Source organism: Equus przewalskii, chromosome 5, assembly GCF_037783145.1.
Source record: "Equus przewalskii isolate Varuska chromosome 5, EquPr2, whole genome shotgun sequence".
Classification (NCBI taxonomy): Eukaryota; Metazoa; Chordata; class Mammalia; order Perissodactyla; family Equidae; genus Equus; species Equus przewalskii.
In genome coordinates, this window is record NC_091835.1 from 31862586 (window position 1) to 31875604 (window position 13019).

At 52.1% G+C, this 13019-nt stretch overlaps 1 protein-coding gene across 1 annotated transcript; it reads left to right on the forward strand.

The window, feature by feature from the left end:
- Nucleotides 1–279: 279 nt before the first annotated feature.
- On the forward strand, nt 280–10452 carry FKBP4 (FKBP prolyl isomerase 4). Its single transcript, XM_070620479.1, has 11 exons — nt 280–960; nt 1358–1582; nt 3689–3833; nt 4269–4411; nt 5282–5402; nt 5648–5804; nt 6416–6506; nt 6594–6677; nt 6931–7116; nt 7649–7888; nt 9638–10452. The coding sequence occupies exons 2-11, from the start codon at nt 1478–1480 to the stop codon at nt 9743–9745; spliced, it is 1380 nt and encodes a 459-aa protein (XP_070476580.1). The 5' UTR covers nt 280–960; nt 1358–1477; the 3' UTR covers nt 9746–10452.
- Nucleotides 10453–13019: the final 2567 nt, after the last annotated feature.

Genomic DNA, 13019 nt, shown 5'->3' on the forward strand with positions numbered 1-13019 from the left:
TGTTATGCTATTGAAATTTCATCTCTAACAGCCCTTTGAATTACCCACCCCCCACCCCCCCCCCCCCCCCGCCGCCATCGGGACAGTTTGCGTACAGCAGCATAGCGCCAAGTACAACGTGAGGGCTCCAAAGAAAGTTTATTGTTGGAATACAAATTCATGCAGCCAATAACTATTTGGTACCACTCACCAGGCACTATGCTAAACTGGGGTTAAGTGATGAGCAAAACCAAGACTCTCTCTGAAAGGGTCTTTTTGTCAGAGGCTTTTGTTTGGATAGCTAGCTGCGCAGACCGTCAAACTACCGCACAGGTGCTCTGCGCTCCACAAGCAGCCCATTAACACTTGGCAACCAAACAGTAAGAAGAAAACATTCCTTCCCGTGGGCCTTTAGCGAAATGGAACGGCTGTTTTCGCGAGTTGAACCAATTAAAAATTGGTACTAACCGAATAAGTATTAACCGAAACGGCAGTTTTATTAATTGTATTAAAGGAAGGTCCTTTTAATACGTGCCCCATTTAAGAGTCCTTAGCTCAGCGGGTCATTTCTTGCAAATCGGCTACTCCGAGCATTCTAAAGAGCTGAAGGCGCCACATGTTCCCTGAACTAGGGAAATCAAGGTTGCTTTCCCCCAATTCTGTGCACTGGGATAACTGCTATTAGACTCACTCCCCCCGACCCCGCCACTGCCCGAATTCCTATCCCCCTTTTCTCGCCCCGTTGGTTAAATATACGCGCGCAGTAAAGGCAAGGAGGCCATGCCATCTGTGTTTACGGTCGGCTTTTATAAAAATGCGCGTCTCCGGTCCCGAGGAGACGGACGCGCTGCCGCTCACATCCGGCCACAGGGCTCTGAGCAAACCACGCTGCGGGCTGCAATATAAAGGGCGGATCTGGGGCAGTTGGCAGGCTCCGTGTTGGAGTGATGGGGGGGATCGAGAAGGATCTGGTAGAATCCGGTTAGTCCGGGAAACGGACGGGGGAGGGCCCGGGGAGAGCGCGCGGGGCGGGGGGGCGGTTCCTTAGAGTCCGAGGGTCCTACGAGTCGGGGGAAGAGGAGCCACGCAGCCAGCAGGAGGAATGAACCAGAAAAATTTTTTTTTCTTATAAGCGCCCTTAGCACTAGAACCCGAACCGGCTTAGCCGCCGCCGTCTCTAGAAAGTTCTCCACCCCCACCCCCTCCGTCCCTCGCTACTGCTCCAGCTCCTCCCAGCCCCTCCCTCCGCGGCGGGGTGGGACCAATCGCTCCCCCCGGCCGCGCATTACCCACCTACTCCCGCTCCCGCGCCCGACTCCGCCGCGGGCCGCGAGCGCGCCGGGAGGCAGAGGTGCTCGAGCTTTCGGCCGGTTTGCAGCTCGGCGGCCGCCGCGCCAGCGCCGTCCCGCCCGCACCCCGTGCAGATAGGCCCGGCGGCCGAGAGAGCTTGGCTCGTGCCCGGTGCCCAGCTCCCGAGTACACGGCGCACCGAGCGGCGATGACCGCCGAGGAGATGAAGGCGGCCGACAGCGGGGCGCAGTCGGCGCCGCTGCCCCTCGAGGGAGTGGATGTCAGCCCCAAGCAAGACGAAGGCGTGCTTAAGGTAAGGGGCGGGGGGGCGGGCCGGGAGCCCTGGGCCTGCTGGGGCGGCCGAGCTCCGGGTGCCCATCGCAGCCGTCCTTCCGCCGAGCATGGGGGCACCCGGGCCGGGAGACGGGGCGGAGACGGCCGCCTCTGCAGCCTCCAGGCCAGTAGTTGGCTAGGTCGCGCAGCCGGCGGCCGGTCGCATCGCCTTCCTGGACCAGGCTGCGTTGTTCGGGAGTGGGAGGGCAGCCACACGCTCCTAAGAGGGGTGCGTAGGTGCGCCGGCCTCCACATGGTCGTTTTCCCGGCCCCCTGGGAAGCCCGCGGTCTGGGCTGAAGCCCCCCGGCGCCCCAGCCCTGCGGGCCCGGGAAGGGGGCCGGGACTGCAGCCTCAAATCCGGCGTGCGCGGTGCGCCCGAGAGGGGCGGGGCCCAGCGGGGCACGCGAGCTGCGGCCAGGGGCCCGGGCGGCGTGCCCCGACACCGCCCCCCTCACCTCACCTCGCCCCGACCCCGCGGCCCCGCCAAGTTGCCAGCTCCTTCCCTGCCAGCCGCAGCCGGGAAGTCCCTGGGCGGCCTTCGTCGGTGGTGGTGCGAGAGCGCGCCTACCCCTGGCAGTTAAATATTAGCTAGGACGTGGAGCGGGTCACAAGAGTGATTTCCTGGCCCACAAGCCTTTGTGCGACTTGGCGCCCTTGCCTGGCCGTGAGAAAGGTTCTGGCGGCCTCCGCCCTCTCGTTACCCCCTTTCTAGAGGCTGGGACCCAGCTAGGTCACCCGCTTAGCCATGCTGTCCCCCGCCTCCCCCCGCCCAGCGCCGGGAAAACCAGGGAGCGGTGCATGCCGGGACCTGTAGTTCCCCGCCCATCTTGCGCCGCCCCCCCCCGGGGGCCTCCTGAGTTGGGGCTTCGGGGTGTGGGCTGTGGGGCCAGGGGGAGGTGCTTTACTTCGGAGCCTGCTGCAGTGTAACCGCCTGACTACAATTAGCCACAGGAGCAAAGAAGGGGGTCCAGGACTCAGGGGGCAGGGCATCTTGACCTGAGTCAGGACAACCAGCGGTGGTCCAGAGCAGGTTGTGTGGAGTCCAGGATGGAGAAACCCGAGGCAGGATTTCTTGCTTTCTCCTCATCCAATGTTTCTCCTTGTCCTGGCTTCCCACTGCTCAGCTCCACACGTGTGTGAGTGTGTGAGATCTGGGCAAAGCTGAAGACTTCGGGGAGCCCTTACCTGGTCTAGAAATGCAGCTGGCTTTGCCCCAGATCTTGGAATCTCATGCTGCTGTCCCAGTGGGCATGCAGCTTCCCCTCTCTCCAGCGTCCTGGGGATTTCTGAGATTATTATTTCTGGAAGGGTCATTTCCCCTTTTATCCTTCACTCCTTCCTCTCTACTTTTCTACTTCTCAAGTCTTGGTCCATTCTATCATGCAAGCTTTCCTTTAGAGGGTAACCACACACCTACCAGGTGGCCCGTGGAGTCATCTTTTATAAATGCTAAAGAAGAGAAGCAGAGGCTTATACGTTCTTGGGAAATACTCTAGCTTTGAAATAAAGGACTTGACTAGCCTACCAGTCAGGAATGCTCATGTTGCAAGTCAGAGTTGGCGGCCTGATTGAGAGCCCCTGTGCTCATGTGTAACCTGGTATTTTCTTTTACCTCTTTCACACTGCTCCTATTTTCTTTATTGCTCTTATTCTTCTCCTCCTCTTACCTCCAAACCAGATCCCGATCTGATGACCACTGGCATTTAGGAAGAATGAGGAAACAATGCATAAACACTTTTTCCTTTGCTGCTGATAGTGTTTTATTCAACCTTTTACTGATTTAATCTTCCAACAACTCTGATAGGGATTATCATCGCTCCTTTACAAATGAGGTCTAGAGAGTTGAAGTGACTTACCCAAGATCATACAGCAAAAACTGAAACTCGGGTCTTTTGTCTCCGGTCTTTCAAACCAAGTCATGTTGCACTTCAAAGAGAAGGAGGTCAGAATCATTTGAAGATTGGTCCCTTGAACCTACTTACGAGGAGGCAGAAGAGTCCCTCTGTGTTCCCATCAGTGGCACGCAGGCAGTTTCGGTGCCTTTTTCTGCCCCCATCCCTGGATACTCACCTTCTCCCCTTTTAGGTCATCAAGCGAGAGGGCACGGGCACGGAGATGCCCATGATTGGGGACCGAGTCTTTGTACACTACACTGGCTGGCTGTTAGATGGCACCAAGTTCGACTCCAGTGTGGACCGCAAGGACAAGTTCTCCTTTGACCTGGGAAAAGGTAGGCGTGGTTAGTAGGTGGTAGGATAGGCTTCAAGGAGGGTATGAGCTGTCAAAGCAGAAACCATATTCTCAGAAGCTTAAGGAGGAATGATTTATTCCAGTCTATTTTTTTCTGTTGCTCCTTTTTCTTCCACTGTCTTTTAACTGTGTTGGTTTCTCTTTCTCCTTTCCCTGAACACCTCACTTCCTCCTCAGGGGTGGACTGCCTTGTTTCTTGAACTCCTTTGTTCTAGAGTTGAGTGATTTTTTTTTTTTTTTTTTCCTGAGACCTGACAGCACTTACTGCAACCATGTTTTCTACCTTCCTGGTCCTGTTTCTAAAGAGTGTCCAGCTTCCCCTTGGGCATGGTACAATAAGTTTCTCCAGGGCTACTGTTTGAGCCCAGAGTCAGATCCCTGCCAAGGAGGACCTGTTCGCTTTCTGCACCTACAGGGGAGGTCATCAAAGCCTGGGACATTGCCGTAGCAACCATGAAGGTGGGGGAAGTGTGCCACATCACCTGCAAACCTGCATATGCGTACGGTTCGGCAGGCAGCCCTCCAAAGATACCCCCCAATGCCACGCTTGTGTTTGAGGTGAGTGTCCAGCCACAGAGAGCAAGGCAAAGAGCCAGCCTTATCTCAGCCCAGGGCCTGGCCGCCCTCCAGCCCTTCCTGCCGCTTGGAGACAATGTAGCCAAGGCTGAGGGCCTGGCCATAGGGCAGGAAGAGAAATGGAGAGGGCAGCTGGCTCTGCTGTGCACATAGCCTGCTGCTGCCAGGACGGGGCTGACGGTGGAGGTTTCAGGTGGGAAGAGGCAGCCATGAAGCTCTCCTCAGACTCGAAGCAGGGCTGGAGGCATGTTTATCTCAGGAGCCATGACCAGAAGAAATGGGTCGTAATTTTAACCGAAAGGAGTCAAGAAGTCAGAATCTGTGTAATTATAAATGGTGGTATAGAATATTGGTGCTCTCGAGATCAGAGGAGGGGAGAAATGCTCCCCCAAGCGTCAAAGGGGTGAGGAAAGCCTTTGCTGAGGAGGTTGAACTTGACACTGTTCAGTCTAAAATGGTTAAGCCCTAATCAGTGGCCACTGGGACAGTGTTCAGAAGGCTACCGAAAGAGGCCAGGTTGTTTCCAGTGCCCACCGGCTTGGGCTTTTCAAGTAGCTGAATTGGGATTGTCTGGAACATGCCCTTGCTATGTGGAGCAGGTGGTAAATAGATTGATCTCTTGAGATAAACTGAAACCCATGTGTCCTGCCCGCCTCTGTCCCAGTTGAGACTAGGGCAGCTCCCAAAAACTTCGCAAAAGTGCCGCTTTGTCCGCTCCTAGTGTGGCTGCCCTCGTGGTCAGACCTGGTCTGGCAGTTACGAGGGACTCTGCTGAGGAAGAAAAAAGTTGTATCTCACTGTTGGTAAGTTAGTGCTGAGAGGAGTTGTGTCGCTTGACGCTTTGTCCCACAGGTGGAGTTGTTTGAGTTTAGGGGAGAGGACCTGACAGAAGAAGAAGATGGTGGAATCATCCGGAGAATACGGGCGCGGGGCGAAGGCTATGCCAGGCCCAACGATGGTGCTCTTGTGGAAGGTGAGACGTACAGTCTGCGGTTTCAATTCAGATTCTGAGACTTAGGTCCTGGGTGACTTTGGGAAGGTCATTTCCCTTCTGTGATCCTATTTTCTTGTCTGTAAAATGAGGGATTGGACCATAGTCTTAACATCTCTCCAGGTCTGAGAACACAACAAGGGCATCTTGGGGGCAGGAAGTGAGGAGGTGATAGAGGGAGGCTGAGGGCATCCTGCCCGCTCACACCCCTGGTACTTTCATGCCAGTTGCACTTGAAGGCTACTATAAGGACCAGCTCTTTGACCGGCGGGAGGTCCACTTTGAAGTCGGTGAGGGGGAGAATCTGGATCTGCCTTGTGGGCTGGAGAAAGCCATTCAGCGCATGGAAAAAGGAGAACATTCCATTGTGTACCTCAAGCCCAGGTGAGGAGTGGGTGGATGAACCAAGGTCAGAGATCTCCATGTCCACAGCGAGTGATAGAACTGGCCATTTGTATCCTTTGCCTTGTGTGTGTTCGCTCCACCGCAGCCTCAGTAGAGTTCACTGTGCCTCTGGGCACACCAGAGACGGGCCACGGTGGGCTCTCCATTGTATTTAAGAGCGTGGCCCCCGCTGTCCACATCTACTTGGATCAAAGCCTCATCTTTTCAGTCATGGTTGCTGCCTCTTCTACCAACGTCAAGATTTTCATCTCCCATTAATTCATCCAGTTGTTAATGACATTTATTGTAACATACGTACTCTGTGCCAGACACAATGCTGAAAATTCCGAAAGACGGTCCGGCCTTGTAAGTTGCCTGCTGTTCAGTGAGATACCATTTAAATTAGTAATCACCCCAGCGCGTAGTGTGAGTTGTTAGGAGGATATGGAAGATGCTAAGAGACCAGCTAATTGTGTGAAGAGGTCAGGGAAGATTTTGCCAAACAGGAAACATTTGAACCAGGTCTCAAGGGATGGGGAGGTGCTTTCCAGGAAACAGTCAAGAAGCCTTTCGGTGTGGAGCAGGCTAAGCGCTGCTTTTTTGCCCCACAGCTATGCTTTTGGCAGTGCTGGGAAGGAAAAGTTCCAAATCCCACCAAATGCTGAGCTGAAATATGAAGTCCACCTCAAGAGTTTTGAGAAGGTGCGTTTGGTCAAGTCAGGTGCCACCCTATAGGTGACTCTGGGGGCGGGTAGCTGACAACTTTGTTTCTCCCTTGGGGTACGGCAGGCCAAGGAGTCTTGGGAGATGAATTCAGAGGAGAAGCTGGAACAGAGCACAATAGTGAAAGAGCGGGGCACTGTGTACTTCAAGGTGAGCCAGCAGCCGTGGTCCTGAGGACGCTCCCAGGGAGGGTTCTTCTGGGCCCCTCCTTCACCTTGATGAGGTCATTTTCTGTCAGAGAATGGACAGGTTGGGACCTGCAGTCTTCACCTGGTTTATCTGAGCTAGCTGATCTTACCTGGGGGTGTGCAAGGGAGGCAGGGCTCTCTCGTGCCCAAGGGTCACTGCTGTCTATGGGGGGTGACAGCCCGTGCAGGGTGCTTGAGCCTCCCGCTCATTGTAGGAAGGCAAATACAAGCAAGCTTTACTGCAGTACAAGAAGATCGTGTCCTGGCTGGAATACGAGTCGAGTTTCTCTGATGAGGATGTTCAGAAAGCACAGGCCCTTCGGCTGGCCTCCCACCTCAACCTGGCTATGTGTCATCTGAAACTACAGGCCTTCTCAGCTGCCATTGAAAGCTGTAACAAGGTGAGGCCCCTTTAAAGAGGGCACGGGAACCACATTCACAGGCAAGGTTGGGTGAGCTGCCAGCGTGTCTGAAAGTTGCCCTCAGTGACTCTGGGCTAGTGGGGGCTCTGAGATTAAGGGCCCAGAGGCAAGGGATGGGAGCAACGAGCGACTTGGCCTTAGTGGTAGGAGGCAGCTGACACAGGCACAAGGAAACACCGGATGGAAGGACTGCTTCAGCTTTTTCTCCCCCTTGGTTCTTAGCCTGTTCCTCTTAACGTACTTGCTTTGTTCTAAAGAAAATGGATATGTCGTCACAGGTTCTTCTCTTTCCTATAAAGACCTGTCTTCCTTCTCTGCCTGTGGCCTACATGAGGTTCCTTCCCAGACCTTGGTCCTTTCCATTTAATGCCCCAAGACTCATTCTTTCTGGGGTAGAGCCACCCATTTCCATTCTGCCTCATCCTGCTGAGGGCTACCTTTGGAACCCAGTCTGGGCCAGAGAAGCTGTAGGAGCTGAGGTCTCACTGTTGCTTGCTCCCTACACCCTTAGGCCCTGGAACTGGACAGCAACAATGAGAAGGGCCTTTTCCGCCGGGGAGAGGCCCACCTGGCGGTGAATGACTTTGACTTGGCACGGGCTGACTTCCAGAAGGTCCTGCAGCTCTACCCCAGCAACAAAGCTGCCAAAGCCCAGCTGGCTATCTGCCAGCAGCGGATCCGCAAGCAGCTTGCACGGGAGAAGAAGCTGTATGCCAACATGTTCGAGAGGCTGGCTGAGGAGGAGAGCAAGGTGAGCATCAGGACAGGGAACAGTCGGAATGGACAGAAAAAGAGGCATTACCCTGTCCCTCTGCCCAGCCCAGCTGGTGTGCTGTGATTGTCTGTGCCAACCCCAGAAACCAGAAGTTGCCCTTGTCCCTGGAGCAGTAGCATGTGTGTTCCCTCAGTAAAACCCCTCCTGACGCAGCCGGAGTTCTGCTGTGTCCGGGCTGGAAGCCCTGGGGGTCAGGAGCTGATTGCTCTGAGTGCTTCCCAACATATGTTCTCTGTGCCTTTTTTTTTTTTTCTTTAAAAATTTTATTTTTCCTTTTTCTCCCCAAATCCCCTCAGTACATAGTTGTGTATTTTTAGTTGTGGGTCCTTCTAATTGTGGCATGTGGGACGCTGCTTCAGCATGGCTTGATGAGCGGTGCCATGTCCGCGCCCAGGATCCAAACCAGCGAAACCTTGGGCCGCTGAACTTATCCACTCGGCCATGGGGCCGGCCCCCTCTGTGTCTTTTGGAAACATGGGGTTTAAATAGGTAATATATTTACATAGTTAAATTCAAACTGCATGGAAGAGAAGTAAAAAGTCTCCCTCCCACCCAGAAGCAACTGATGTTACCAGTCCTGCTATCATTCCAGTACACTGTATACTCACAAACAGACACGTTTGTGTCTTCTCCGTTTTCCCTAATAAAAGGCAACACGTTCTACCTGTTCCTCTCGCCCACGCTTTCTTCATACTGTACGGGAAGCTTATTTTACGTCAGCACATAAATAAAAGAGCTTTCACGTTCTTCCTTATGCTTCTATAGAAGCTGTTGTATGGCTACGTCATAGCTGATTTGCCAGTCTCCTAATAGTTGTTCAGTGTTCTAAACCAGCATTGTCTAATAGGAATACGATGCAAACCACGTGTGTAATTTGAAATTTTTTAGTAGCTATGTTAAAGGTAAAAAGAAACAGGTAAGATTAATTTTGATAATACTTAGTTGACCCAAGTTATCTAAATATTGCAACATATAACTTTTAAAAAGTGCGTTTGTTTTTTTTTCAGACTAAGTCTTCAAAATCCAATGTGTATTATATACTTAAAACACATCAATTTGAACTAGCCTCTTTTTTTTATTTTTTTGGGGTTTTTTTTGAGGAAGATTAGCCCTGAGCTGACTACTGCCAGTCCTCCTCTTTTTGCTGAGGAAGCCTGGCCCTAAGGTAACATCTGTGCCTATCTTCCTTTATTTTATATGTGGGACGCCTGCCACAGCACGGCCTGCCGGGCGGTGCCATCTCTGCACCCGGGATCCAAACTGGCGAACCCTGGGCCGCTGAGAAGTGGAACGTGCGCACTTGACCACTGTGCCACTGGGCGGGCCCCTGAACTAGCCATATTTAAAGTGGTCAGTAGCCACACATGGTGGTAGCTACCATGTTGCACAAGTACAGTTCTAAATAGTATTGCAATAAATGATCTTAGGAATTCATAATTTTGTATATGTGCAGGGATATCTTTAGGACATATCTAGAAAGGGCATTGCTGTGTCCGTGTAATTCTGTTAGGCATTCATGTGTATGGTTTTGACTTGGGGGATGACTGTTTGTGGGTTCAGACCGTACGTGGCGTCTGGGTGCTGGGTGATACAGGTGTGTCACCAGGTCCATTGGGTACAGGCAGGCAAGCGTGGGGTATGGAGTAAGAGTCGCCTTTCTCATCAGAGGGGCTGGGCGCAGTGAGGCTGGAATTCATCCCCTTCCTTCCCCTCTCCCTGTCGCAGGCCAAGGCAGCAGGAGCTGCGGGAGACCATCACGCGGACACAGAGGTGAAGGAAGAGCAGAAGAACGGTGTGGCAGGGAGCCAGTCTCAGGTGGAGACGGAAGCATAGCCTCCCCTAGCCCTGCTCCTGTGGCCCCCCGCCTGCCTCCCCTGCTCCCTGCCCTACTCCACCCTGTTAGTTTTGTAAAACCTGAAGAATTTTGAGCGAATTAGACCTTTATTTTTCTATCTGGTTGGATGGTGGCTTTGGGGGAAGGGGGAAAGGAGTAGGCTGGGGGGTTGAGGTGGGGGATCATTTTAGGTGGTGTCACCACCTCTTCCCTTTCCCCTTCCCCCGTTACGCTGAACGAATGTCCATCCACATGCACACTTATCAGAATGTTTAATTTATTTTGCTTCCTCTGTTTGCTGTGTCTGTTTTTCAGCTGGTAGAACGGGGTGAGTGGTAGGGTATGGGGTCTGATGTGAAACCAGGGTGGAGAGGGACACTCCCAGGGCAGCCGTTTTCCTCCTCCTCTCCTCCTCCCAGTCCATTTCCAAACACGTGGCCTCCATGTGGGTGCTAGGGGCGTGGGAAGAACCACTGCTGTGCCCGTGACGTCTCTGTCCCCTCCTCACCCTAGATGGTGTGGCTAATGATGTCTTCTGGTGTCATGGTGACCACCCTCTGCACCCCCTTTCAGTATTTCCCCTCCTGTCGGTCTCCCTTCTCAGCCAGGTCATGTCCCCACGCCCTCAGCCTCTTCTCTGCACGTTGCTGAAGGCCCAGGCCATCCTCAAGTTCCGTGCTTGAGCAATAAAGTGGAAACAGTAAAACCTGGGTGTTGGGCAGCCCTTTCTCTTTGACCTCAGACGGTGGGCGTGGGTGGGTACACTAAGAGCAGGGCTCAAAATTCAGGGAGTCACCACCTGGTCCCCAGTCCAGCTCAAAATGCACAGCTAAGAGAGCAGCAGTGGTTGAGCAGGGAGCAGCGCTGCCTTGCAGGGCATCCTGGGTCCCAGCACACCCCTGCCCCCAGCAGCCTGGCAGTTTTTAGTAGGTTGGTTTTCTTCTCTAACACTTAAGAACAGGAAAGTGTAAACATCTAAAATAGTGGGACCACTCGTGTTTGCTTTGAAGTTAGGCTGACTGACTTCTGCCTGGCTGATCCAGTAGAAAGCACACGCTCTCCTGGTTTCTGCAGGAAAAATCCTTGGTGTCACTAACACCTGTCAGACACCTTTTCCGCAATAAAGGTGAGAAGGAAAAACAGTCGCCCAGCCAAGGAACACTGGCACTCCCTCAGGCCCACTCTCCAGCTTCCTCAGAACACGAAAAAGCTCATGGTTTTTTCTAACTGCTCTGATCCTTGACTCCTGTAGCATTTTGGGGCCCTGGGAGAGGCCAAGGGGGCACAAGTTAGTCGTGCTGAGCTGCCTCCAGATGATCCTGGCAGCGGGCCAGAACCTAATCTATGCCCTTGTCTCTCTTCTCCCGTTTGGGCTGTGCCTACCCACATTACTGTATGTGTATTACATTATGTATACATTACATTACATTATATATACATACATTACATTACTGTAAATATAGTTCCTCCAGAAGAAATTTCTCCATACTTTTACTGTGGAAGATTAATTTCTGTGTGAAAAGTTTCACCAAGTCATACAGCATGGCTGGTACTGGAGCCAGAACTAAAATTTGGGTGTTGTAGTCTCCCAGTGTCCCTGCTTGCTCACTTGCTGGGTTCACACCATAGTTGTCCCTGGGGTTTGTGTCTGGGTCTTTGGTATTTCAAGATTAGATTTGCTCCTGCAGCCAGTGATGATCGCTAACCCTCATTAAACACTTACTGTGTAAGCCAGCACTGAGCCAAGAGCCACGTGCAGGTTGAGTGTCACCCATCTTACAGATGAGGACACCAAGGGGCGGGAGTTAAATGGAAAGAAGGTCTGCCTGGAATGTGAGATCTCTGGAACAAATCCCAACCGCCACGAGGTTCACGTGACCTTGGGCAGGTTGAGCCCTGTTCCTCATCTGCAAACAAGGAGATGGGCAAAAAGCACTCCTAATGTTCCTTCCCACTCTGAATGCTTCAGTAGGATTCCCAGACTTTAAACGCACTTCTGTAGAACCCTGGAGCTAGACGAGCCTTGGTTTATGTAACATTAAAACTGTCTTGTGAGAGTGTTTTATTAAAGTGACTATAGGTCTTTAAGGTTAAAAATAAACCCACCACATAACTCCACTCTACTCTGGGTCAATACTCAAGTTCATTTCCCAGTCAGATGCACTTTCTTCACCAACACAAATCTTTCCATACAGAGAGAATGTGCTTGAATAAGGAAAACTAGTAGCAAGCAGTACTGTTAGCTGTTGCTGCAGATTTGCAGGTGATCTCCAGAAAAACTAAAATAGGATTTTTCTTGTCCTAGTGCTGGTCCAAACATCAAGTTCTCTCCTAAGTATTTCCAGTCTCCATCTAGCAGCCCCTTGCCAACATCACCACGCACTCCCTGCCTGCACAGGGCTCCTATCTCACGGCACCTCTTGACCTGCCTGCACCGCGCTCTGCACTGCACCCAAATTGTATCCTTCCAACTGCTGAAACCCCCGTCCATGACTTTCATCCCGTTTAAGTTGAAGATCAGAATCCACTGTGGCCCAAAAAACCCTGCATGGCCGGGCCCAGCCTGCCCTACCAGCACGAGTGCAGCGGAGGCCTCTCACTCTGCACCAGCCACACCGTCCTAAGAGTAAAAGCTGGGGGCGAATGATGTATCATTTCAATTGGAGAAATAGTACGTGAAAGACATTTTAGGCAGGACTAGGAAGAAGTAGTACCTTTTAAGAAAACTATTACTGGAAAATGAAGAATTAAACAGTGGAACCTTTCCCGTCGTAATTACTCCTCTCTTCTGTCTCAATGAACAATCTTCCCTCTCCAAATGCAGACCGCCTCAGAGCCCTGTAACCCTTAAGTTGAAGTGACGGTGGGCCAAAGGCAGTGCTGAATAAGTCAATGTAAGAGTGAAGACTGTCTAAGCACAAGGAAAACTTGTCCTCTTTGAGGAAATCCTTATTGCGGGCTTTTTGGCTATGGTTCCCAGCTGCTTGCCAACCTCAGATAATGTAAGCACCAACTAGTCTCAATTATAAAAGCTGAGCATCATAATAAAACTATTTAGCATGTAATAAACAACATTAAATACACCAATTTGGGAGGCAAAGTAAGAATGAAAGATTCACATGGTTCCGAGGAGGAACAATCAAGAAAGAGCAATGCCTTTATGACCTTCGAGAGTGCTTTGGTAGAAGAGGGGACCAGCCATATTCTATCCCCATGCCCAGGACATGTGTGTTCTTAGGATTTCCAGTCCCCTGTTCCACTGTTAGAAGTGCC